The 26,787-nt window shown below is 54.7% G+C and overlaps 1 protein-coding gene across 4 annotated transcripts in view; it reads left to right on the top strand.

Moving 5' to 3' along the window:
* The first annotated feature begins 333 nt into the window (after nt 1-333).
* The window catches only part of TBC1D22A (TBC1 domain family member 22A), a 289,717-nt gene continuing 263,263 nt past the window's right edge, over nt 334-26,787 (top strand). Inside the window, exons 1-3 of one of the 4 annotated variants that reach the window (XM_057742532.1) lie at nt 334-586; nt 22,240-22,296; nt 23,288-23,628. In XM_057742532.1, coding sequence (XP_057598515.1) covers nt 525-586; nt 22,240-22,296; nt 23,288-23,628 — 460 coding nt within the window. In that variant the 5' untranslated portion in view covers nt 334-524. The remainder of the gene's footprint in view (nt 587-22,239; nt 22,297-23,287; nt 23,629-26,787) is intronic. The other 3 variants (XM_057742530.1, XM_057742533.1, XM_057742531.1) reach the window with 3 other exon arrangements.

Raw genomic sequence — 26,787 nt, 5'->3', positions numbered from 1 at the left:
TAAGGGTCTCCCCTCGCCGCACTGACTGCAGCGGCGAGTCAGCCCCCTGGCATCTACCGATCCCTCTCAAGTGCGGGCGACGACACCTCCTCGACCACAACCCGCACCGGGGTGCTTTGGGTCTCCGCGGCGCCTTGCCCGGGGGTTAGGCCCCCTGTCCTGCTGCTCCGCCCAGTAAGAGGACCCCGGGCCGGGCCCCAGGCCGAAGAAGCCCGCGAGCTGAGGAACGACGCGGCGCCTGGGCTCCCTCCACGCGCCTGCGATACCTCCACGGCGCCGGCCTGGAGGCGCTTTTTAGTGACGTCAGGCTCCGGCGCCGTGCGTCACGCGTCCCTGGGGCGGAGGCGGGACTTCCGAGCGCGCGGAGGCACAACTTCCGGAGGAAGGCGGAAGAGCCTGTGGGCTCCGCGCTCAGGAATCCCGGGGCCGCTGAGGGGCTGCCCGGGGCACGGGACAGGGCCGCCGGGGCGGCCGGGCCGCGCTCGGAGTGTCGGGGCCGCGCGTCTGAGGGATGAGGAGGGGCCATGGCCAGCGACGGGGCCAGGAAGCAGTTCTGGAAGCGCAGCAACAGCAAGGTCCCGGGCAGGTGGGTGTGACGGGGAAGGTCGGGGTCAGAGGCCAGAGGCCAGGGGGCGCGGGGTCGCCCCGCGCGGCGGGGCCTGGGCGGGGCCGGGAGCCGCACGCGGGGCAGGGGCCGATGGGGGGGAGCGGCCGGCGGCTGGGGGTCTGCGGGGCGCGGCGCGTTCAGCCCGCGGGTCGGCCGCGCGGGCGCCGGGGCGGGGGCCGTGCAAGTGGCGCCCCCCGGTTCCTGTATTCCCGCTTTCTGGCCTCAAAACCAGCGCCGGTCTTCAGGCAGCAGCAGGAAGCAAGGGAGAACAGGTTTTTTTTTTTTGAACTCAGTGCCCGCAGTGACCCGAGTGCCCCCGGGAGCTGTGCGGCTCCAGAGTCCTCCTCTGACTGGTGTGTCGCCCAGCCCGGCCAGGGCCCCGGGAAGCCTGCAGACGTGGCGTGGGAATGCCTGGGGTGAGAGCAGCTGCCGGTGGGAATAGGTTAGGGGTGAGCCGCGAGGCTTCTTTCCTACACGCGGTTCAGCTTGGAAACTCAGGTCTGAAATACTGAAAGTTAAGAATTGTGGTCTTAACTCCCAGTACAGACTCCTTCGTAAGCACAGTGTATTCGTAAGTGTTGCATAATAAACACTATCGTTTGAGAGAGGGAATTGTCAACTTTGGAATCCACTGTGTCCAGTCAGGAAGGTTTAATTTTCAGAGTGGCCTGGGAGTTAGCAGGAGTGAGTTACTGACTGCTCAGAACAGTGACTTTGCAGGGGGTGGGGTGGGGTGGGGGGGAGTCGTCCCTGAAGTTGGCCAGAGACCCGATTTTACTCTGTAGGACTGTGCTTGATTGAAGAATAATAAAAGGTTTAATTAAAACCCATGTCAGGGTCCAGGATGCTGTGAAATTTCTGGAATACCAGAGGATAGGAGGTCCTAGCCATGACAGGAACAAATTATCTACAACACACACTCCAGGGGAAAGGAGCCACATGCCGGTATAACTTCTGTGTGTTGATTTTAGGTCTTGAGATTTTGGTTCCTCCTCAGTCTGAACAGGTTCTAATTTTTAACAACCAACCGAGGTGTGGAAATAACGCAGCTCCTGTGTGTAGTTATGATGGTAAATAAACCTTTGGATTGACGACTGCGTCTCTTGGGTATTTGTCCTTGTATTGGGCTCAACAGTGTTTCATCTCCCGCGGGGGCTTCCCCACCTCCCATGCAAAGTCAGGTCTTTGGAACCTATGAATGTGACCTTATTTGGAAACAGGGTACTTGCAGATGGAATCAAGTTAAAATAAGAAATGAGGTCGTGTTGGGTTAGGGTCAGCCCTGGTCCAGCGACTGGTGTCCTTACCAGAAGAGGGAAATTTGCACATAGACAGACACAGGGAAGATGGCATGTGAGGATGGAGAGAGTGGAGTGATGCCTTTACCAGCCAAGGCAGGCTGAGGATTCCTGGCAGCCAGTAGGAGCAGGAGAGGCAGGGACAGGTCCTCTCCTAGAGCCTACAGGGAGCACGGCCCTGTGATACTGAGACTTTGGAATTCTAGCCTCCAGCGCTGGGACAGGTTAAATTTCTGTTGTCTTAAGCCACTGAGCTGGTGGTACTTTGTTGTGACAGCCACAGGAAAATGATACTGTCCTCGGCTTTCTTCTGTGAAATCCTGCATTCCCAAAGACAGCCTTGCTTTCCCTTGGATTCTGATACTGTGCTGCGCCTCAGGCTTGTTTGAGAGCAGCTCCTGTCTGATAGTCCCAGACTTGGAGTGGAGTCTTGGAGAACTGCTGGAGGCTGTCACTGCAGAGGGCAGAGCGAGGAGGAGAGGGTGGCTTGTCCGGAAAGACCTGCACAGCTGCCGTGTGCCCCTCGCCTCCTGTGGCCTCGCTTCTGGCTGTGGTGCTGTTTCAGGCGACGGGAGGGGCTGCCAAGCTGTGCCCATTTTCCTGTCCGTAGATGACCTCCCTGTCGTCATCACTGGCTGCGTACCTGGTCTTTACCTTCACAAGCGCAGTACTGTCAGGTCCTAGCTGGATTCTAGCAGCCGTGCTAGCTCTTTCAAGTGGTTCCTCTGATTAACTTTTTTTGAGTGTGGGCCTCAACCCAGAGAAACTCAGAGGAGGAAGAATATACCCACCACAAAATACAGAACTGGTAAAGGCTTTTTTGTGTTAACACAGTCCTTTATGATTAATGATTCCTTAGTAATAATTCCTTATGACAGTAGTGGCTGCTATTCGTCAAGCATTTACTATTTGCCAGGCGCTCTTTTGGCACTCTGCAAGTGTTTGTGTCCCTGGTGTTTTAGAATTTAGAAAACACACTCTGTCCTCCAAGGACACCCTGACGCTCAGGAGGTAGGCTGGTTTACAGCCCCTTGGTTGTTTCGCCCGAAGTGCCATGCTGAGAGGCGTTTTTGCATGACGTCTACGGCCTTTATAACCTGAGCCCACTCAGTTAGCCCCATCTCCCGCCCCCCTTGCTTTGAGCTTTGTCCTCAGTGGTGCTGATGGACTTCAAGGTTCTTTGGTGTACCTGCTGTGTGATGCCTCTGTCTGGACTTCAAGGTTCTTTGGTGTACCTGCTGTGTGATGCCTCTGTCCGTTTCATGCTTTCATAGCTGACCAGAATGTTCTTTTCTGCCCTTTTCCTCTCCTTTGCCTGGCTTACTTTTTATTTTGCCTTTATTTTTATTTACTTATTTATTTTTGGCCGTGCCGTGTGGCATGTGGGATCTTAGTTCCCCGACCAGGGATCAAACCTGCACCCCTGCATCGTGAGTGCGGAGTCTTAACCTTTGGGCCACCAGGGAAATCCCTGCTGGGCTTACTTTCTAAAGACTTTTAAAAACCCGCCTCCAGTGTACCTGCTGGTCAAGCCTGGCCTGTTTTCACGTGGTCTGGACTAAAGCGCCCCTCAGTGCATCACACTCAGTGTTGTTGAAGGTGGAAGGTGCCTGTTTGCTTCCCCAGACAGTGAGCTCTGTGTGTTTAGGGAGAGTGCCTCACTCATCTTTGCGTTGCTACTGCAGAATCAGTAAGTGGTGCTTGATCCAAACTGTTTTCCAGGTTACCCTGGAGAGAATTAGTGATTTGGCCAAGGTCTCACACCGCATGAGGTGGTCTTGCTGGTAGATCCCCTGTTCTGGGCACACGCTGGTCCTTAGATTACACACTTGGCTGATGCTTTCTTAGAAACTTCTTTTCTGGATGAGGCAGGGTGAGTGATACAGTGGAAGGATGTCTGACCAGGAATTGGGCGGTCCAGGTTTTAGCCATTGTGTTCTGTTCATCTCTCTGTGACCTTCACCTTCATCACGCTCCCGCCGGGGCATCAGTTTCTGCCTGTGTCACCGAGGGAGCTGCATTAGACCTCAGTGGCTGTGACCTACAGGAGGGGATTTGCTTGGCCTAACCCTGTCCTCTTGGATGAGGAGAGAGGCCTCTTGGACCAGTTTTGAGGGTCTGATAATTTATTTATCCAGCAAATATTCATTTAACCATATTATGTGCCAGTAATGCTTGCCGGTGCTAGAGATGCATCCCTGAACAAAATAGACCAACATCTGTACCCTCGTAGAGCTAACAGCGGAGTGGGAGAGGCAGAGAATAACTAGGTTTTTTTTTTTTTTGGCTGTGCGACGCGGCTTGCGGGATCTCAGTTCCCCAACCAGGGATTGAACCAGGGCCCTCAGCAGTGAAAGTGTGGAGTCCTAACCACTGGACAGCCAGGGAAGTCCCTGAGAATCACAAAGTTAAGTAGAGAGTGGACTGTCAGAGGTGATGACTGCTATGGAAACAAAGCAGGGGAGTGGGATGGATCGTGCGGGGCTGGTGCTGTGCGGAGGGTTCATGCTGGTTCATGCTGGCCTGGTCAGGCCTCACAGAGTAGGTGACATTTGAGCAAGATTTGCAGCCGGTGAGGGAACAGGCCTCCTGGGTGGCTGGGAAGGAGTGGTCCAGGCAGAGGGGTGAGTTCGGGCAGAGGCCCTGGTTCGGGGGCCATGCTAGTGTGTTTGAGGAGAATCGCAAGGTGACTGATGTGACCATTGCTGAGGCGGGGAGAGTCGTGGGGCACGAGGCCTGAAAGGTGGGGGTGCTGGGCCTCGTGGTCCCAGTAAAGACAGGGACTCTTGGACGTCCCTGGTGGTCCAGTGTTTACTCCACGCTTCCACTGCTGAGGGCCCTGGTTTCATCCCTGGTTGGGGAACTAAGATCCCACATGCTGCGCGGTGTGGCTAAAACACACAAGCGAAAAAGGTGAGGACTCTCGGTCTTCTCTTCTGAGTGAGGGGAGCCTGTGCAGGATTCCGGGGGAGGGGGGGGGATCTGCCCTTGGTGTATCCGGCCTCCTGTGGCTGCTGCCTTGCAGGTAGGCTGGGGACTGAGAGGGCCGGGGCGGAAGCAGGGAGACCCGTGAGGAGGCTTTGCAAACATCCAGGTGAGAGACTGGGGGCTTGATGAGAATCAGGAAGTTGAGAATGGACTGGAGAACTCGAGGTTTGGGGGGGTGGGGGGTGAAGGGGAAGTGAGAGAGTAGCATAGACGTATAAATACTACCAACTGTAAAATAGATAGCCAGTGGGAAGTTGCTGTATAACAAGGGGAGTTCAGCTCGAGGATGGATGATGCCTTAGAGGGCCGGAATGGGGAGGGTGGGGGGAAGTCGAGGGAGGGAGGGGATACGGGGATATGTGTATACATACAGATGATTGAACTTGGTGTACCTCAAAAAAAAAAATCTAATAAAAGAGGAAAATGTAAAAAAAAAAAAAAGAATCAAAAAAGGTTCAGCCTCGGACTCGGGGGGCCTGTGCTCTCGCGCCGTTGACGCGCTTGGCTCCTGCGGGGCTGTCGCTTTCCGCAGTTGCACCTGGCGTTCTTGCCACACTTTACTGCAAATGCCAGGATGAAATCCCAGCACACGGGGTGTGAGAACACAGACAGCCCTTCAGCGTGGATCCGACACTTGCTGTTTCAGCACGGCTCTGCCTGGCGTGTGCTCTGTGACAGCAGGGTGGGCGGGCAGCTGGGGCGGGTGACGGGTGACATTTGTGAGTGGGGTGGTGGCACGAAGGGCCCGGACTGCGCATGGCGAGGCCGTGGGTGCGCGGGGCGGCGCTGCAGCGGGAGACAGTTCGCGGTGCCCTGGCTCTGACAGCTTTCAGCGCACAGCCGCCAGCCACGAAGAGGCCCTGAGCACACGGGCCAGCGGCTCAGCTGTCACCGCCACAGGCCACCGTCGGTCCTCAGCTGCAGGAGAGGCGTGTGGGGGGACAGTTCATTCAGGAAACACCGGGGGCACCTTACCGCACTGAAGGCAGAGCCGAGGGACGTGGGCCTCAGGGTGCTCAGGCTGAAGGAGACGTGGACACGTGGTACGCAAGCAGTCTGCAGCCTCCCGCGGCCGCACCCTGGCGAGGGGGGCAGGACGGCGGGGCCCCGCAGCCGTAGAATGCCACGTCCCCCGGAGGAGGTCTCACCTGGGCTGAGACGGGGGGCCGAAGGAGGGGCCAGCCTGCCACGTGGAGGTGCGCGTCGGGGTTGGAGCTCTCCTGCAGGGAGGCTCCGCGGAGGAAGTGAGGAGGGCGCTGAGCGGGCCCAGAGCACGTAGGGCTTCCGGGCCCTGGAGAAGACTGGGGTCTTGGTCCCGAGAGCCATGGGGAAGCCCTGAGGGGTGATAGTCCATCCTCCTCCTCCTCCTGGACGAGAGGGTGAGAGGAGGTGGGCGTGGGAGGTGGGGACCAGGGCCGCGGCTGTGGGCGGGGGCAGTGGACAGGCCTGGGCTGTGGTGGACCTCGCAGGGGTCACTGATGGGTGGGGTGTTGGGGGTTGAGGTGACCCCCAGGGTTCTGGCCTGAGGGATGGGGTCCCCCCAAGATGTCCGCATCCTCATCCCCAGAGCTTGGGAAATGTCAGTTCCGTGGCAGAGGGGCATTCCGGTCGCGCATCCGCTGCCCCTGAGATGGAGAGGGGGTCCTGGATTATCCGGTGGGCCCGGCGCAGCCACAGCAGCTCTTAAAGGTGTCAGAGGTTGGACACCGGTGGCTCGTCTCATCTGCGGTTGCTGGCTTTGAAGGTGGAGGAAGGGGCCCTGAGCCAGGGCATGTGGTGGCCTCTAGGAGTGGGAAACGGCCTCTGTGTTCTGCCAGCAGGAAGATGGGGACTCGGTCCTGCACCCGCTAGAAACTGAATTCTGCCAGCGACCTGGATGAACAGGAAGAGGATTCTCCCCAGAATCGCCTCCAGAATGGATGTGGTGGGCAGACCCCTAGACTTCCGCCTGGGGAGACCGTGCCCGACCTCTGACCTGCAGAGCGTGGAGATGATGAGTGTGTGTGTTTGAAGGCAGTGAGTCTGTGGTGCTTCCTTACAGCAGCTGCAGGAAGGCCCTGGGGGGAGGTGGGGGGTCAGGGAGGTGTGCTGGAGGGAAGTCAGGTGGGGAACTTGAGTGTGGGCGGGCTGGGCCCTCGGGTAACCTCTGCAAAGTGTGTTTAGTCGGGGGCGTCTTCTGTGTCCCGAGTCCTCTTGGGTCCAGGAGCCAAGCGGGGGCCCTGCCCCTCTCTCCTCGGCAGCGCTGGACTGCTGTCCCGTCTGCTGGCTCTGTCCTCCGTGTTTGTAGACCTGGCTTATTTTCTTGCTTGCGCTTCTGGAGTGGCTGTTTGGACTGGCCGTTTACTCCAGTTTTGTTCTCCTGCGTCCGTGCTGCGGCAGTGACCGTGTTTCGTGGGAGGGGGTTTCTTTGGTCGCCGCCCGTGAGTGGGGCTGGTCTTGCTGCAGTGAGCACTGTGGAGGCACCCGAGGGTGGGGTTTTGCTAAATACACAGTTTGTTTCACTTGTTTGTTTCTCAGTGTTCATGTCTCTTGCTATTAAACAGCTTTTATTTTGTCTGGAAACATTTTGGAAAATAAGTTTAGAGGGAAATAATTTTTTTCCCTCTTACATGTTTGTCTAATGTAGCACATCTGGACTCTTTTGTGTTAATTTTAGGTGAGGACAAAAATGACTAAAAAAAAATCCGCGATGAGGCTTATTTGTTCTTTGTTTTTTAAAATGTTTAGAAATGAGTTGGAGGAAGTATTTCACTCTGCTAAGTGTTGAGGGTGGGGTCAGAGGTTGTGCGTGGAAACAGAGAGCCCGGGCGCCGGGAGCCCTCGTCTCTGCTTTCAGTTCCCACCCGAGGGGTCCCGCCTGGCCCACGTGCCGCTCGGAAGAGTCATGCGGCGACCAGCGTGACATCCCCCCCCCACCTTGCCTCTCCGGCAGCTCCGTCTTCTCGCCCCTCCTGGGCTTAGCCGCGCCTCATCGATCACAGGCCCTGTGAGGACTGGCCCTGCGGGCCCTCCGGCTGCAGTGGGGCCCCCACCTTGCAGGGGCTGGGCTGCACAGGGGACGCCGTGTGCCCAGCCTTGGGAGCGCAGACCCGACCGCGCTCGGGTTCTCCCTCCGGAGCAGCCCGCGGGGAGCGGCTGTGAACCGCATCCCTGCAGGTGTTGGCTCTGCGCCCCAGGGGGAGGCGGACGGAGGTGGATGTCGCGACACCTCATGCCTGTGACTGCTTACTGAGCGCCTCCCTTGTGCCAGGCGCTTGACGCACGGCATCCTGTTTGGTCCTCACAGTAGCAGGGATGCTGAGCCGTCCTTTACAGACTTTACAGACTGTAGCAGAGCTGTCTGTGGGCCTTCCCTGGGCTGGAGGTGGGACCTGGTTGCTTGCACACTGACTTCCTCTCTCCTGGTTCTCCAGGGGTGAGAGGGGCAGCTTTTGGGTTCCCCTAGACGTTCCCCCTGCAGAAGAGAGGCAGAGGGTCGGGAGGCCCAGAGGGGACGGGGCAGTCTGGGTTCTTCCCATTTCTGGGCCCCATGCTGCAGGGAACGTCACTTTGCCTGTCCCTGGTCCTTTTGTTCCCTTACTCTGAGGCTCTTTCCTCCTTTGGGGGATTCGCAGGGTTGCTGTGGCAATTCTCCCCGGTGGGGACAGCGATGTAGGGGGAGGGCACAGATGTGGGCGAGGTTTCGGAGGTCCTGGAGGACGTGGAGATGCACTGATTGTGCTGGGCTTCATGGAGGAGGTGAGGGTGGATTCTGGATCGCTGTTCTTGGAGGGGAAGCCATGGAAGGAGTGGGTCATGGGATCAGGAGGAGAGGGGCACTGGGGACAGCGGGTGGGTTTCAGATGGCCCGGGAGAGCCAGGAGGCTGCTGGCTGGAAGAGGAGCTGCACGAGGCAGGGTGAGCCTGTCGTGTTGTACCTCTGTGACTGCAGAGGGCGGGACACTGAGGAGTGGGCGTGAGGCGTGCGGTGGGGGCAAAGCTGATTCTCGTGTGGGACCCATTAATATGAGGTGGTGAGTGTGTGGCTGGGAGCCGGCAGGGGTGCAGGCTGGAGGCAGCTGTTTGACTGTTTACTGGAAATGGTCAGTGACGTCAGGAGAGAGCAGAGCGTGATCTCCTGTAAACTGGGAAGAAGGCAGGTGAAGCACTGGGCTTTGGGGAGTGGGTTGGGGCTGCACGGGGGCGTGTGAGGAGCCTGCAGACAGGCTGATGGGAAGCGGGAGAGAGAGGAGAAGGGCGCAGGGCGGTGAGTCTGGAGGTGAGTCGGCCGGCGGGGGCTGAGAGCAGCCAGGAGGGGAGAGGAGGGAAATGGGCCGGCTGTGGGCTGGCGCCTTAGCCATACATCGCTTTTTTGTTGAGATGTATTTTGATGTATTGTATCACTTTCAGGTGTGCAACATAAGGATTCCATGTAGGTGCAAAATATCACAGTCTGTCTAGTCGACACCCATCACCACAGTCGTACGCTTTTTTCTTGTGATGAGAATGTGTGAGATTTACTCTCTTAGCAACTTTCAAATAGGCACTACAGTCTTTTTTAAAAGAAATATTTATTTACTTATTTCTTTGGCTGTGCTGGGTCTTTGCTGCGGCCCGTGGGATCTAGTTCCCTGACCCGGGATGGGAGCCGGGCCCCTGCACTGGGAGCGCGGAGCCTTGGCCGGGGGACCACATGTAGTGCAGTGTTGTTCACTGTGGGCGCCACGCCGTGCGTTCCCTCCCCAGGACTTACGTGTCCTGTAGCTGGAAGTCCGTACCTGTTGCCCCCTTCACCCATCTCGCACCCTGCCCTCGCACCCTGCCCCGTCTCCGGCAGCCACCGGGCTGCTCTGTGTCTGAGCTCACACACTGCTCTTTCTTTTAATTGAAGTATAGCTGGTTTACAGTATTATATTTCACACGTTGCCTTTCTCACGTGAGGGGAGAGCTTGTCGTCAACGTCCTCACTTCTAAGACCTGTTTGAAGAGCCATCCGTGAAGCAGCTTGCTGATTGGCTCAGTGACCGCGGTCTCCGCTGGCTCCTGGGGCCCCGAGGACGGTGACAGGAGACAAACTCCAGGCCCTCTCCAGGGAGCTCGTGGCCCAGCGGGGACAGGAGGTGGCCGAGAGCTTGTGGGACAGGGTGCGCGTTACTGCCAGGTGGCGTGGCGAGGCTGTGGACCGTGGGGCAGCTGCAGGGTCCGCTGGTCAGGGTCCTGTGGGGCCACGTGTGTCTGCACCTGATGCCGGGGCCGGGGGAGTGAGGGGCCGTGGAATTGTTTCCTGCTGTCATGATGGCGGTTCCTACATTTCCCTCCAAAGTCCCCTAAAGTTAATTTCCTTGGAAAACTTACCCCTTCTGAGCATGTTTTATAAATCTGCGGAGCATCTTTGTGGTTAGAACGAGCCTAATGGTAAATCAGTCGCTAATTTAGTTCATATTTCAGAAAACTGCTATTGAACCCAAAGGAGACATTGAGTAATGACTGTGCTTGGAGAGGAGAGGTTGATGAGCTCTGTAAACTGCGTTACTGCACGATTCGCCTGTTCACCTCATGCATCTGAGACACGGGGAGGCAGTCCGCCGTAAACGTGGCCATATGATTTTTCATGTGTCTTATGGTGCTTAGGACACCGCGGCTTGCATGTATTTCTTTTCCTTACTTTTATCTCCTCCCACTCTTCAACCTTTCATTCATTGCTGTTTTCACCCACTGCTCTTTAGCCTTTGATTAAAAAAAAAAAAAAAAGCTGTTCTGGTGGTGTCCCATCAGTTTTGTTCCAGAGCCGGGGCCTTGGTGTAGGGGCTCCAAGTTCAGACCAGAAAGAAGTTGGCTGGGAGACGCAGGGGAGAATCACCTCACTGTCAGGCCCAGAGGTCTGGGCTCCCCTTCCTCCTGCCGTGCTGCCTTCTGCCCTGTCCCTCAGGCTCCTTTCCCCCCACGCCAGCGCCTGCCTGTATCCTGATGAGTGTCCGGGCGGTGGGAGCAGTGTCCCAGGCGTCTGCACGGTGCTGGCTTCCGGCTGGGCCTGGAGCAGGTGCTTGGCCAGGGGTGCTGAGTCACTTGGGTGGGGCAGCCTCGGGGTCCCTGGTCACCGGCTGAGACAGCGCTGATTCGTGGTGCTCTCTGTGAAGGCCACGCCCTGGAGCTTGGCTGTCCACAAGTAGGCCCTCAGGCGGACGGCTTTTGACTCTGAGTTTTTTAAAAAGCTCTCCTGGGGACTTCCCTCGTGGTCCAGTGGTTAGGACTCCATGCTTCCACGCAGGAGGCATGGGTTTGATCCCTGGTCTGGGAACTGAGATCCCACAAGCCGCGTGGCAAGACCAAAAAAAAAAAAAAGAAAAAAAAAAAGCTTTCCTGACCAGTGTTGTAAAGGCAGCGTAGACAGAACCCCGAGGAGATGGCGCTGGTCCCTGGGGCCCGCCTCTCTCCTTCGGGCATCCCTGCATCTGCCCAGCCTGCCCTTGTCGGGAACCCCATCCTCCTAGGAGCGCCCTTCCCGGTTCTTGCTCTAAACCTTAGCTTTGCCCGTTCTTTGTTGTCTTTTAGCGGCATCCCCCGTGCCTTATGCAGAAGGGGTGACCTTTATGGGGACTTGGGGCTCTCGTGGGAGGCACTTCTAGTTGGGGTCCTCTTCAGGGCACATCGTGGGCATCGCTGTCTGTGCCTTCCTAACCCACCCTGTGCTGTGTTGTCCTTTGTCTGGACCTCTCACCCGGCTGGGAGCCTCTGTTATGTCACAGGGTCAGAACCTGTGACGCTTCCTTTGTTCTCATTCATTTCTTCTTCTGAGAGTCCTTCCTGGTGGCTCGGTGTGTGGTCATCAGGATGTATACAAATTGGACCCAGAAAACACTGCTCGTGGTCCCTGCTGTTGCCTGCCGGTAACAAATTAGTCCTTAGGTTTCATTTTCTTAGTTTGGAGGATGATAAAAATTTCTGTCCTTTCCACATGAAGTATACTGAAATATTCTGTGATGGTAGCGGTGCAGACTCTGTTATTCGGGGTGGGAGGGGTGGACTTGGGCCTGTTTAAAGGTTTATTGAGTGATGTTGATCACTGGGTGCTGGGTGCTGAAGGCACGCTTTTGCTCTCTGAGCCTCCCCCACCGTGCACACCCTCTCCCCAGCACCTGGGCCAGGAGGGGCCCATCTGGTCCTTTCCCGCCCTCGCTTCTCCCTCCCTCCGCCTTCCCTCCTTCCCAAACCTTTGTACAGATATCATTTACATAACATACATTTCACCCATTTACAGCGTACAATTCAGTGTTTTTGGTATCTTCACCCAGTTGTACCACCATCACCACAGAGAGAAGCCCGAAGCTCATCAGCAGTGACTCCCATTCCCCCTCCCCGGCCCCGGGCAGCCACCAGTGTACCTTTTGTTTCAGTAGGTTGGCCTGTTCCGGACATTCCAGGTAAGCTGAGTGTGTGTGTGTGGCCCGTTGTGACCAGCTTCGTTGACCGCGTGTGGCGTTTTCAGGGCTCATCCGGGTCGGAGCGTCCCTTTTTACGGGCTGGTGATGACTGTTCCAGGGTGTGGACCGGCACATTGTTTTTATCCATTCATCAGTCGCTGGACATTTGGACTGTTTTCATATTTTGGCTGTTAGGAATAATACAAGTTTTTTTGTGTAGACATGTTTCCATTTCTCTTGGGTGTGTACCTTGGAGTGGGATCGCAGGGTCACGTGGTCACTGTTGGCCCCTTTGAAGACCTGCCAGGCTGTTTTCCAGAGTGGCTGCACCCGTTTTCACTCCCATCCAGTGTGTGAGGGTTTTGGTTTCTCTGCATCCTCGCCAACACATATTATCTTTAAATTTTTGCCATCCTCTTGGCCCTGAGGTGGTACCTAATTGTGAATTTTTTTTTTTTTTTGAGATCTTAGTTCCCCAACCAGGGATTGAACCTGTGCCCCGTGCAGTGGAAGCGCAGAGTCTTAACCACTGGACCACCAGGGAGGTCCCTCTAATTGTGATTTTGATTTGTGTTTCTGTGGTGGCTGTGATGCTGAGCCTTCTTTTTGAAAGATTTCTGTGCATCGTGTAGGAAGAACAGGGTCGGGGGAGACTCAGACTTACAGAAATGTGTCTTTGAGGAGCACGCCAGGCACTGCATTCCCTGACCCTCCGGGTGGCTGTGTCTGCAGACACCTCCCCTCACAGAGCCAGAGCCATCTGTTTAAAACACTAGAACACATTTCAGACTTTCAAGAAGGTACGCAGATGAATACAGGGACTCTAGACCACACCCACAGTCAATGCTGTCGTGTTCTTTCCCTGGGCCCAGCTCTTTACTCTCCCTCCCCATGATCATCATGATTCTGAATTTTGTGCTTACCCTGCACGCAGGCGCAGTAGGATTTTTGACCACTCGTGTACGTAGGCAAAAAAGATATATTGTCTCATTTTGCATTTAAAAAACTTCCTGTAGGTGATGTGGTACTGTGTGCATCCCGCTTTCCACTGTTATGTAAATGAGCTCTCCCCCTCTGGATTTGTGTGGCTGTGGTTCCTTCACGTTTGCTGTGGGTGGTGTTCCATTATACGTGTATGTTCTAGTTTGTTTATTCATTATTCAGTTGATAACGGACATCTAGATTTTTCTTAACATTTTTTTCTCTTTGTAGTAGTACGAACCTTGCTGAACCTTTCTCCTTGTGTACTTGTGTAATGGTTTCTCCAGGATGTACAGCTGGCAGTGGAATTATGTCATGTGGATCTGCTTTTTATAAGAAATCATTAGTGTTCAGTGAATTACTGTAGTGTTTTAAAGCAGTGTCATTTATTAAAAAGTTTATTGGTTAATACATTTTTAAGGAAAGTTCATTATCTGAAACGGGGTAGGTGTGTTAGTTGCCACTTATTCTTTAAAAAGGGCTTTAGTTGAAGCCTGTTTTTCTTTTTCCCTAGGCAAGACCAAATAAAAATGTAATTTTAATAAGATAAAATGAGGTTCCTTTTAGTCTGAGCCTGAACTTTGTTGGAACATTTTCTGCTCAATAAACACAAGTGCTTTGCCCATGAAGAATTAATGAGTTTCCTGCTGTCCTGGGAGGGAAAGGCCTGCAGTATGTGATACTGCTACAGACTGTTGTGAAAATGACATGCAAATAGTGGGCTGCAGACCAAACTGCCTGCTGGTTTTGAGCCACATGAATATATTGGGGCGCACTGGAAGAATGCAGATGTCCCAGTAAAGATAGACGGATAGCATTGGTCACACGACCTGTGGATCACTTTGCAGTGTTCACACTGCTGGTATGTGATTATCTCATTCTGTACAGATCCTTATTCCCATTTCCAGGATGGGGAAGCTAAAGCTGCGAACAATTGCTTGGTTAACACGCTTATCAGCTTTAAGCACTGGGACGTGAACCCAGGCCTTTGGATTCTTAAAACTGGAAACTTTCTACCAAGGTCAGGGAGGCATCTGTGGAAATTTCAGGAAAGGGACCATGAGAGATGGGTGGTGCTTGGCCTAGCCAGGCTGATACTTTTTTTTTGGCCAAAAAAAAAGTAAGGAAAAAAAAAAAAAAGAAAATAAAGCTCCTGGGTGTCACTGGGAGGTCTTGAAGGCGAGGGCCTGAGTCACTTACGTGTCTCGCAGGTGGTGCAGGCCGTCCGCTGGGGCCCCGTCACCCTCCGTGTGGCTGGTGTGGGCGTCCTCACGGCATGGTGGCCAAGAGAACCAAGCGGAAGCTGTGCTGCCTTTTAAAAAACTTAACATCTGTATTGTTTCACGTATCATAATTCACCCGTTTTATTTCATATACCTCGCCATTCACTCATTTACCATGTAAAATTCAGGGATATTATATTGTATTCAGAAAGTTGTGTAACTCTCACCACAGCCCATTTCAGAGCACGTGTATCATCTCAGAAAGAAGCCCTGGACTCTAGCTGTCGCCCTGGCTTCCCCCCCACTGCCCAGGCAACTGCCGCTCCTCTTTCTGTCTCCGTGGCGTGAGGCGTCCATCACAGACACGGCGTGTAGATGCGGTCCTATAACACGTGGGGACTCTGGTGACTGGCTTCCTGTACTCAGCATAATGTTTTCAAGGTTATTCCGTGTTGCAGCAAAAGTGTCAGCACTTCATGTTATAGGTGCTGTTCCAGTTTATGGAAATACCACATCTTGTTTGTCCACTAGGGTGTGACTTTTTCTTTGCACGTGGATAGCTGGTTGTCCCAGCCCCATGTTTTGAAAGTCAATTCTTTCTCCAGTGAAGGGTCTTGGCACCATCATAAAAACAATCAGTTGACTGTACATGTGAGGACTCTGGACCCTCAGCTCTATTCCATTGACCTCTGTGTTTATCCTTATGCCAGCACCACACTGGCTTGATTACTGAATCTTTTAGTAAGTTTTGAAATCTGGAGGAGTGAGTCCTCCCACGTTGTTCTTTTTTAAGATTGTTTTAATCTGGTCATTCTGGGTCCCTTGAGTTTCTGTATGAATTTCAGGGTCCTCTTAACAATTTCCATGCAGAAGCTACCTAGTATTTGTTCTTTCTTTTTTTTATAAGTTTGTTTGTTTGTTTGTTTGTTTATATTGGCTGCATTGGGTCTTTGTTGCTGCGCACAGGCTTTCTCTAGTTTTGGTGAGTGGGGGCTACTCTTCCTTGCAGTGCTTGGGCTTTTCATTTCAGTAGTTTCTCTTGTTGTGGAGCATGGGCTCTGGGTGCGTGGACTTCAGTAGTTGTGGCTCACAGGCCCAGTAGTTGTGGCTTGTGGGCTCTAGAGCGCAGGCTCTGTAGTTGTGGTGCACGGGCTTAGTTGCTCTGCGGCATGTGGGATCTTCCTGGACCAGGGACTGAACCCCTGTCTCCTGGATTGGCAGGCTGATTCTTAACGACTGCACCACCAGGGAAGTCCCAACTACCTGATATTTTGATAGGGATTGCCTTGAATCTGTAGTGAATTTAGAGAGTGCTATAGTCTTAATATTACATCTTCTAATACACAAATGTGGGTATCTTTCCATTGATTTAGATTTTCTTTAAGTTCTTTCAGCAGTAGTTTTGAGTTTTCAGAGTATAAGTTTTACACATCTTTTGTTAACCTGTTCCTAAACATATCATTCCTTTTGATGCTGTTATAAGTGGAATTGTTTTCTTAATTTCATTTTTGGAGTTTCATCGTGAGTGTATAGGAATACAATTACTGTTTATATGTTCATCTTGTATCTTGAAGCCTTGCTGACTTTGCTTTTTAGTTCTAATACTTTTTTAGTGATTTCTTCAGTATTTTCTGTGTGTAAGATGGTGTCATCTTGTTAGTTTTACTTCTTCGTTTCTAATCCGGATGCCTGTTATTCTCAGTCTTCCCTGGCTGAGCCCTCCAGTGCAGTATTGAACAGAAGTGGTGGGAGTGTACATCCTCGTCTTGTTCCTGATCTTGGGGGAAGCATCCAGCCGTTCACCTGAAGGTGCTGTAGGGGCGGGCTTTTGCAGCTGTCCCTTTGCAGGAGGAGGACTTTCCTTCTGCTGCTGTGTGTGGAGCATCTTTGTCATGAAGGGCTGTGGAGTTTCTCAAGTGACTGTTGAAATCATTGTGTGGTTTTGTCCTTTTTCCTGTTGGGATTTTCGGTTAAACTTCCTTGCATTCCTTGGATAAATCCTACTTGGTCACGATGTATAATCCTTTTTTAATGTTGTTGGATTTGGTTTGCCAGTATTTTGTTGCAGAGTTTTGTGTATATATTTACAGGAGATATTGGTCTGTAGTTTTGCTTTTTTGTTTTTGTTTTTCTGGCTGCGTGGCTTGCAGGATCTTAGTTCCCCAACCAGGGATTGAACCGAGTGAACCTGGGCCACGGCAGTGAAAACACCGAGTCTTAACCACTGGACCGCCAGGGAACTCCCTGTAGTTTTCTTCTCTTGTGATGCTCTTGTTGGTTTCAGTGTCAGGGTAATTCTGGCCTCAGAATGAGTTGGGAAGTGGGTGGGCTCTGGCTTCTCTCTGCTTTACCAGAATAGCTCTGCTTCTGCCTGTGCTGTGTTTCGGTATAAAAATTCTTTTGAAAAGTTGGTTTAGTACTAAAGCACCGCCCCCCACACACAAAATGAAACTGCCAGGGAAGTCCCCAGATCATAGGGCTTTGGATAGAACCGAAATGACTGGTGCTTGTGTGGGTATTAATGTTCTAGGGGCCGTTAAGCTGGCCTTGCAGCCTGCTAGCCGGGTGTGACCTCAGGCAGGCCACTTAAGCTTTCTGTCCCTCAGAGTCTCCATCGTATGGTGGGGATAGTCCTGTCTGCCTGCTGGGTTGAGGATGAGAAGGGTGAACACACGAGTCTGGAGTGATGCTCAGTCTCGGTTCACCGCAGCTGTGAGGCTCTGGGTCTTCCTGTCTGCAGTGTTTCATGCTGGGGAGCACGGGGGTCTGCAGCAGATTGAGAGGCTGCTGGGAGAGGCTGAAGCTGAGCGGAGGGCACACGGGGGTGGGCGTGGTGTTGACCCTCCCCCTTCCTGTGTGTTTCGGGCCTTTGGGAGTAGCTACTTCCCCCGCCCTGCCCCGCCCCTCTGTGCCCACGCAGAGAGGTCCTCACTGGGCGAGTGGAAGGTCACCACCTTGCTTTCAGGTCACAAAGACAGGCCTCTTCAGAGTCCCTCCCCTCCACTGTGGAGTGAGGGCTGGACTGGGGTCTCCAGGCCCCTCTACCCAGGTGTCCCAGCACCTCAAGGGAGGATGTGACCTGGCACTTGCCTTCTGCTCACTCTAGTGACAGCCACCCGCTGCTTTCATTTCCCAGCCATTTCATCTTCTCCCTGCCTTCAGGGTCTTATGTGAGTGGTTCTCTTTGCCTGGAACTTCCTGTCTACCTCCCTCTTCCTGTTCATTTCATAGGTGTCAGTTTAAGTCCTTTTCCCTCAAGCGACCTTCCTTGTTCCCTCAGACTGGGCTCACGTACCCCCGGGCGTGTTGTGGTAGGAGTTCTCCTGGAGCACTCTGCATGCCAGTTCGCCTTTTGCTGTTGTGAGTAAACTGCAGCCTGGACTGCAGTGTGCGCGTCTGCCTGCCCAACCCCCATCATGACGCCCATCACAGAGTGGTATTGTCAGATGTCTGAGTTTTGCTGAGATACTTTAGGATGTAAAAAGGAACATTTTACCTAATGATGATATTGTGTTGCAGGCACAGGGATGGAAACTGCATACAAAACTGAAGAAATGACCTATATGTAATAATGTAATGTATTATTAAAGATGGTCTCCTCAAACCAGTGGGGAAAAGGGTAGGTGGTTTAATAAATTGCAACAATAGATTACTTTTTAAAAAAAGTTTCCTACTAAATAGTATATAGCAAAATAAAATAAATTCTAGGTGCTTGAAAACTCAAGGGTAAAAAAATGAAACCACAGAAATGTGAACTAAGCTCATAGTTGAATATTTATGTGGTCTTAGCAGGTGTTGTGGACTGAATGTTTGTGCCCTGAAAATTCATGTGTTGAGACCCTAACCCCTAATGTGATGGTGTTAGAAAGTGGGGTTTTGGGGAGGTGATTATGTCATGAGGGTGGAGCCCTCATGAATGAGATTAGTGTCCTCATAGAAGAGACCCTAGAGGGCTCTCTCACCCATTCTGCCATGTGAGGATATAGGGAGAAGATGTCTGTCTGCAAACCAGGAAGGGAGTTCTCCCCAGACACCAAATCTGCAGATGCCTTGATCTTGGACTTCCCAGCCTGTGTGACCGTGAGACTTTGTTGCTTATAAGCTTGCTCAGTGCATGGTATTTTTATTATGCAGCCTGAATGGACTAGGGCAGTAGGGGTGGGCTTTTCCAAGTATAGTCCTCAAAGCAGAACCCTCCATAAAGGATAAAAGTGTGATGACTTAACAAACCTGTAAGCCTCCCACATACCAGGAAAACAGATTTGCCACTGTATTAGTTTTCTATTGCTGCGGAAACAAATTACCACAAGCCTACTGGCTCATAACACACATTTATTATCTTACAGTTCCAGAGGTCAGAGGTCTGCACACAGGTCTCACTGGGCTAAACCAAGGTGTTGGCAGGGCTTTCTGGAGTCTCTAGGGGAGAAACCATCTCCTTACCTCTCCAGCTTCTCAAGGCCACCCACATTCCTTGACTGTGGCCCCCTTTCTGCATCTTCAGAGCCAGCCATGAGCCTTGCTCTGAGCGGTCCTCCATGGTCGCGACCCTGCCCTGACCACAGCCGGGGAGGTTTTCCACTTAAGGACTTGTGATTAGGTTGAACCCCCTGGATAATGCAGGCTGTTCTCGCAAGGTGTGTGTCCCTAGCCACATCTGCAGAGCCCCCTCTGCTGTGTTGTTAGAGTCCAAGCTCATACTGCTTGCTGCACGACAGGCCGATTATCGAGAGGTGAATTGTTGGGATAGGGAATAGTGACTTTATTCGGAAAGCCAGCAAACTGAGAAGATGGTGGGCTCGAGCCCCGGAGAACCGCCTTGCCTGAGTTAGAGTTCAGGCTCCTTTCACACTAAGAGGGGCGGGAGGAAAGTCAAACACGTCCTGGTTCCCACCGGCCCCTAGAGGGGATGCGTTCCTGTCTTCCTCCCTGCAGTCATTCGCAGAGGGGCCTGGTTGGGATGTTTCCTGGGAACTAAACAAAGGTATTTTAGCTTAATGCTCATTAGCTGGGAGGCAGGGTTCCCAGAGATGGGCCATTATGTAGAATTTAAGCTTATGGGCAACATGCCTTTAGTGATTAAGTTGTAACAGGAAGCAAAAGGTTCTTCCCTATGACCGTGTGAGGTGACACGTTCACATGTCCTGGGATTGGGGGCACGTTTTGGGGGCCCTTATCCTGCCCACCTCACCGCCTCACTGACAAAGGAATCCTCTTTACAAAAAGATTTTTACAAATCAGTGAGAAAAGGGTGAATACCCCTTTAGAAAAATGGACAAAAGTGTCCGAACAGGCAGTTTACAGAAAGAAGCGGCACAGGTGAGCAAGGTCTGTTTAAAGGTCGCTCAGCCTCCCCAGTAATTGAGGTGCACATGCAGCACCAAGACCCCTTTCCTCCCGTCGAATGGCAGCGGTTCGTGGCCCCTGCAGTGGACGCAGGGGTCCACCTACATGCGGGTGTGTTTCATGAGTAACCACTGCAGCCCTGCGCCATCGGGAGGGCTGAAGCTGGGCACGCGGAGCTGCAGAGAGGGAGGAGCCATGGATACGGAGGGCCACCTGGAAGTCACCCTCAGATTTTCTACCGTGCGGGCGACCCCCTCCCCCCCCCCCCATTGCTCAGGGGTCAGCATTTTATTTTTTTATTTTTTTGCTTGCATCTTTATTTTTTTGACATACAATAAACTGCATATATTAAAAGTGTACAATTTGATATTGTTTTTCTTATATATATACATATCTATGGCAATCCCAGTCTCCCAAAATGTTTATTTAGTTATTTGCACCGGATCTTAGTTGCAGCATGCATGTGGGATCTACTTCCATGGGCCAGGGATCGAACCTGGGCCCCCTGCATTGGGAGCACTGAGCCTTAACCACTGCGTCACCAGGGAAGTCCCGGGTCCGCTGTTTATACTAACAGCCTTTATACATGCATCCTTTGTGTTGCAGGCCTTACTTCTCTAGGACTTTGTCGTCTAGAAGTTATATTTGTGTGAAAGTACTGTCCCCGGAGAAGTTTATTGCTGTTTTTATAATCACACACAATTTTAATTTTTTTAAAATAAATTTATTTATTTATTTTATTGGCTGTGTTGGGTCTTCGTTGCTGCACACGGGCTTTCTCCAGTTGCGGCGAGCGGGGGCTACTCCTCCTTGTGGTGCGCGGGCTTCTCATTGCAGTGGCCTCTCCTGTTGCAGAGCACGGGCTCCAGGCGTGTGGGCTTCAGTAGTTGTGGCACATGGGCTCAATAATTGTGGCTCATGGGCTCTAGAGCACAGACTCAATAGTTGTGGCGCACGGGCTTAGTTGCTCCGTGGCATGTGGTATCTTCCTGGGGCAGGGATCGAACCCGTGTCCTCTGCATTGGCAGGTGGATTCTTACCCACTGCGCCACCTAGGAAGTCCCACACACAATTTTAAACAAGTTAAATATCTCACAGTCAACACTGGTTAAGTAAATTATGGTGTAACCATATGGTGGGACAGTGGGAAATTAGAGGTGAGGTTGTCTAGGGAGGCGGCACTCGTTATCATTTTAAAAAACTTATGGAACTTGGGCATAATTGTAGATTTATGGGAGTTGCAGAGAAATGTATGGGGAAACCCGTGTGCCCTCAGTATTATGGTTTTAAAATGTACATATGCTGTGTATATTTTTTGTGTGTATCACATAATGTAAAGTAAATGTATTCAAGTAAATTGAAGAACAGGAATGTGGGGAAATAGTTGTGATATATTACTCAGTAAACAAGGTAGGGTTTCATCCTGTCTTAAAAAGCTAGGAAGGCTTCCTCCGTGCACTGAACACCTCAGTGTCTGTACTTGTCTTTATACATGCACACCCTGCATCCCTGCTGCAGCGGCTGTCTGTGCCACGTGGACCGAGTTGGTGAAGGACTGTGGCTCCAACGGACGGGGGCTTGTTTATTTCATGGCGCGGAAGTCTGAGGGAGGCGGTTCAGGGCTGGGTTGGCAGCCTGCAAACCCGCCCGAGACCTGCGTTCCTCCCCATCTCCCTCCCCCTCCCCATCTGTCGAGGGAGGCTTTATTTTTAACTTGTGTTTATTTCTCTGGGTGGCAGGGTGGCTGAGGCACCTCTTGGCCTCACACGTGTGTTCCGGGCAAGGTGAAGGGGAAAGCTGGGGGCCAGGCCTGTGCCAGCTACGCTCTTCCCCGTGGTCTCTTTGTGACCGGCCTGCGCGGTCCCGCGGCTGCCCCTGGGTGTGGGTGGGGTGGCTCCGCTGACCAGGGCGCCAGGCGAGTTACCTTGTTTCCGTCTCTTTCCCACGTCTGCTCCGATGAGCGCAGACTTCCTGGTGAAACCGTTACGTCTTTTAACAAAATTGTATCTGTCTCTGTAATTCCGTGTTCCACCTTCAAACAGAATGGTATGCGGGGGGAGCTTCCTGATGGGCGTTTCATGGTCAGGCTTTAGTCCCTGTGTAGAGGCTGCGGGGAGCCTCCCCAGCTCCCATTTGGTCCCGAGGTCTGCGGTGATGCCCTTGTGGCCAGCGGTCCCTCACTGAGGCCCCTTTGCAGGAGGCTGAACGCCCTTCTTGTGTGTGGGGTGGGGGCCTGTGTGGCAGCGTTCATCCCTCCCGGATGTGCCCTGCGGCCCCGTGGTGGCCGGAGTCACTCCCTCGGGCTTGGATTTGAGGAGCTGGCCTTCCTCCTGAGTCGGTGGGGGCTCCTGGGAAAACCAAGGGAAGCTAACGTGTTTTCCTTTCTTTCTGAACAGCATCCAGCACGTGTATGGCGCCCAGCACCCCCCATTCGATCCCCTGTTACACGGCACGTAAGTGACGCCTCAGGTCCCGCGAGGCTGTTCTCAGGCCGGGTTTTGGGGGGCTCTGGTGACCCCCCCAGCTGCATGGAATTCCGAGGGGGCAGAGAGTGGCCTTTCATTCTGCCAACACGTATCAAGCGGTTGCTTTAGGTGAGGCACTGCTGGCCCCGTGCAGCCCGTCCTCGGAGGGAGGCGGACGTGGAAGCCTGTGCGGGGGGCGCCGGCTGCCCAGGGCTGGGCAGGGCCTGGCACATGTTTGAGAACGTAGATCAGGCGAAGGCTTCTTAAAACACATCAGAAGCAACAACAGAAAGAGAAATTGGACATCCTCAAAATTAAAACCTTTTGTGCTTCAAAGGACACCATCAAAAAAGTAGGAAACCCACAAGAGAAGTTTTTTGCAAATCACGTAGCTGGTAAGGGTTAGTGGACGTCCCTGCTCTCTGCCCACTGCCTGCAGCTTGCTTGCCCGTCTGGGCTCCTCCACGAGGGGTGGATGCCGGCAGGGGTGGCCCTGGAGGACTGCACGTGTCGGACGAGCTCCCGACATTGGGGGGGCCAGTGTGGGCTGTCGTCACGCTGTGGGGAGCCTTGGAACTGTCCCATGTCCAGACCCACCTGCCAAGGGCCTGTGTCCCGTGCACAGTCTCCGCCGCCCCACCCCCTAGCTGCTGCCTTAGGGGCCTGCGAAGGTGTTGGGGTGAGCGTGTCTGTGGGCCTGGGCTTCAGCTCTGGGCACCGTCACTGTGCGGTGCTGCGTGTCCTCTTACGTTGGTCTGTGGGGCAGACCCTCAGCGTGCCTGTCCCGGAAAGCCCCTCCTCCTTGCGGTCACCGCATCCTTTGGGCTTTGTCTCAGTCGGGGGTCTCTGCGTCGTGCTTGCTTTTTCACTTCACCCTCGGCTCGCTGGCGCACCTTTTCAGCCGGGGCCCCTCTCTGACCGTCTTGGGGTGACCATGCTGAGCCCCAGGGTGGGAGTAAAAGCCGCCTTTGCTTTGCAGCTTGCTCAAGGCCACGCCCAAGGCGCCGAGCACGCCGGTCAAGGCCAAACGGGTCAGCACCTTCCAGGAGTTTGAGAGCAACACCAGCGACGCCTGGGATGCCGGCGAGGACGACGATGAGCTCCTGGCCATGGCGGCCGAGAGCCTCAACACCGCCGTCGTCATGGAGGCGGCCAACCGCGTCCTGCGCAACCACAGCCAGCGGCAGGGGAGCCAGCAGCCGCTGGCGGCTCCGGGGCCCGAGCAGCAGCCAAAGCCTTCGGCGGAGCCCCCGTCGGTCCCCAGCGGGGACCTCCGGCTGGTGAAGTCTGTCAGCGAGAGCCACACGGCTTCTCCCGCAGGTGGGAGGCGGGGCCGCAGGGATGGGGGTGTTTCCAGAACGCGGGGCTGGAGGCCACTCACGGGGTGGGGAGGGCCCCGTCCTGCGTGCAGCAGCGATCCCTGCCCTCGGGGTCTTAAATCCGAGCGGCCGCGGGCCTTCCGGGCAGCAGAGGCAGCCGCACCTCTCTTGTCCTCCTGGCTGAGCGTGGCTCCTCTGCAGATGGCGTGGCCGGCCGGGTGGGCGCTTTAGTGGGCCGCTGGGGGGACCCCACCCTTCTCCGGACGGCCTGGCTGCTCCCGGGGGCGTTTCCAGTCCAGGGGCCAGGCCAGCTGCACGTGCTAGGGCTGGGCCTCCCTTGGCCGCTTCTGGTGGTTCCCTGCAGGACACAGACGCGGGGGCTCAGGGTCTCAGGGGTGGGTGTCCACTCTTGGGAATTGCCAGGCTCGCATTATAAACTCCGCAAGGGTGAGCTCACCTCTGCGTCTCGTGTCCACGTGCCAGGTGCTGCCTTTGTCACTTTCACTCTTTTTGTGTCGGAGGGTCTGTGATGTAAAGCAACACCGTTCTCAGGGCTTGGGCTGCCCCACGGGACAAGCTGAGTGGAAGTCCTTGCCCTGCGGGGCGTCCGTTCTCGCGGGGGGAGGAGGGGCAGGAGGTAGCCTGCACACGACGTGTGAGGAGGCACAAGTGCTCAGAGGTGGCAGGTGCTGGGGTCCCAACAGGGTGGGGCCGGGGCTGTGGTCCTCGACTGGGCGGTCAGGGCGTCCTCCCGGGGAAGGGAGCAGAGTTAAGGAGGTGAGGGGTGATTGTGGGGGTCTGGAGGCACGGGGCCCCGCGGTGCAGCCACAGCCTCTAATCCCTGTCCCCAGGGTCTCCTGGGGGTTAGGGTGCACGCCCCTTGTTCACAGATGAGAGAATGAGGCCATCATCATAGCCTGAGGTTGCCTGCTGGTAGGTGCAGAATCAGGTTTCATACTCAGGCCTAGTTTTCAAAAACACTTTCCAGGAATTAACTTGTAAAACGTTACAGTTTTCTTAAATGAGAATGCTATGAATTAGTTCATTTAATCAGTTTTTGTATTGGAATCTAAACTACTTTGTTTTTAAATAGGGTGAACTTGGTAGTATTTGAGCTTGAAAATGGAAGCACATCCAGTTAGGGTCTTTACAGTCGATGGAAAGTTCCTGTGACTCACGAGGGGCCCTGAGCGCCTCCTGTGTGCTGAGCCGGCTGGCGCTCCAGGCGCGCGCACTCCTCCTGCTTGTGGGCTCTGCTGAGGCCACAACCCTGCGAGCCACGGAGGCAGGGACCACGCCCGGTCCTCTTTGTTCCCCTGGGCATCCTGTGCCGTTCCATAGGTGCTGGTGACGTGCCCTGCGCGGCGCTCAGCGCTGCTGCCCACGTGGCGCGGCAGCCCCACCGTCCCTGCACAGGGAGGCGCTGCCGGGGCCGGGCGGGGCCTCCGCTGGCCGGGGAGACCCCGAGGTCCGCTTGCCTTTATTGCTCATGGGAGCAGCGCTTTGAAATTCTGAACGTCCTGGATCCTTCCGCCGCGGGGCACGGTCCAGGTCCAGTTAGGGCACGGCTTCTCCAGCATTTGCGTCGATGCCCATCCCAGCAGTGCCACCGTGGGGAGCGGATGTCACCCTGTGCAGCGCCCACAGGGCCTCCCGCTGCCCCTTCTGCTTTGGCCTTCAGCCCTGGGGAGATGGCGGCCTCAAAGCCCAGTGGTGGTGGAGTGCTGGCTCGCGGGCTGGCTTCTCCTGGCCTTTAACTTCACCTTCCAGCTGCCCTGACTTCCTTAATAAATGTCTCTTGCCTTGGTACCTGCAGTCAGATGCACTTTGCTTGATTTCGGGTCCTGTTGGTTAGTTGGAAAGCACACCAGTGGCTGGGAAGGGCTTGGAGGGCACCGGCCAGGCGAGGGCTGTCCCCACAGCTGACGATGACCCAGCTGCTGGCGGGTCTTGTGTGGACACCAGTGGGTGGCACTTAAATCACACTCTCAGGGGCCCCAGAGGTGAGGCACTGACATGTTTTCCACTCACGGTGACTGGAGGCCTGGTTGTAGATTTTGCTGTTGACTTGGGGGCTGTTGCTGTTGCTTTACCTTCCAGATCCCGCCAGCCCCACCTTAGAGGGGGCTCAGGGGCAAGAGGGGCCGCTGGTGTGTGAGTAGAGCTGTGTGCAGTGTCTCTAGGATGCCGGATAGGTAAACCCGCGCACGCTTGCGCCGCCGTCGGGACCTGTCCTTGCTGCGGTACCTGCTCCCGCAGAGGGCACGAGGTGCAGCCGGAGGAGGAGGGAGCTCCGGGCCCCCCGCCTCTGCCCGCCCCTCGCCACTCCAGCCTGTCCCCCCAGAGCCCTCCCTGAGCAGGGGCCAGCGTGGGGGGCTACCTGCTGGCGAGGGGCAGCCCCGAGGCGGGGCGGGGGTGCGTGTGCTCTCACCGCTGCACCCACGTTTGCGGGCTTTTCTGGAAGCTCAGCTGGGCCGGACTCTGCCCGGAGGCCCGGTCACCTTGTCCTCAGTAGCCTGGGGGCTCCCAGGGGAGCCTTTCCCGGCTGTGTCTTTGGTGTGAAGGGTCTGCTCTGCGGAAGGGAGGGGCCGCGTCACCTGCCCGTCTGGCAGTCGCTGCTGGAAGCCGCTGGCAGCGTGTTTACTCCGCGCTGTTTGTTCCTTGCCCCATTTCCTGGAGTTTCGTTTTTACTCTATATTTCGGTTTGGAAGACGTAACTGCTCAATGGGATGTAGACCTGGGGGTCTACAGCTTTTCGGGCCTCTTGCCTGTGGGGCCCGTGCTGGCCCCGGAGGCTGTTTGTCCAGTGCCCCGAGGGCCCTCTGCTCTTGCCTTTGCCTGTCCCTGGTCCTGGGTGCTGGGTGCTGTGTGCTGTGTCACTTCGCCCCTCTTGTGGGTCCCTGTGGGGGGGCCCTTCAGTCTGTCTCGCGAGGGTCAGGGGCGCCTGGGGGAGGGCTGGGCAAGCTTGCACGCTAGCGGCCGCTCGTCCTTGCCTGCACTGGGGGATCTAGCTTCCTTTGCTTTCTCTGGGTGACAGTCCCTGCCTCACCTCGCTCCTGGGGCTCGAGGAGACCTGGAGCGTTCAGACCGTCCTCAGTGCCTTCATGGTGTCATCCCCCCCACGAGTGCCTTGGCGGCTTCCCTCCCTGCCAGGCCTCGG

This window comes from Hippopotamus amphibius, chromosome 7 (genome assembly GCF_030028045.1).
Source record: "Hippopotamus amphibius kiboko isolate mHipAmp2 chromosome 7, mHipAmp2.hap2, whole genome shotgun sequence".
Classification (NCBI taxonomy): Eukaryota; Metazoa; Chordata; class Mammalia; order Artiodactyla; family Hippopotamidae; genus Hippopotamus; species Hippopotamus amphibius.
The sequence above is the reverse complement of the archived record's forward strand: the minus strand, read 5'-3'. Positions and strand labels throughout refer to the sequence as shown.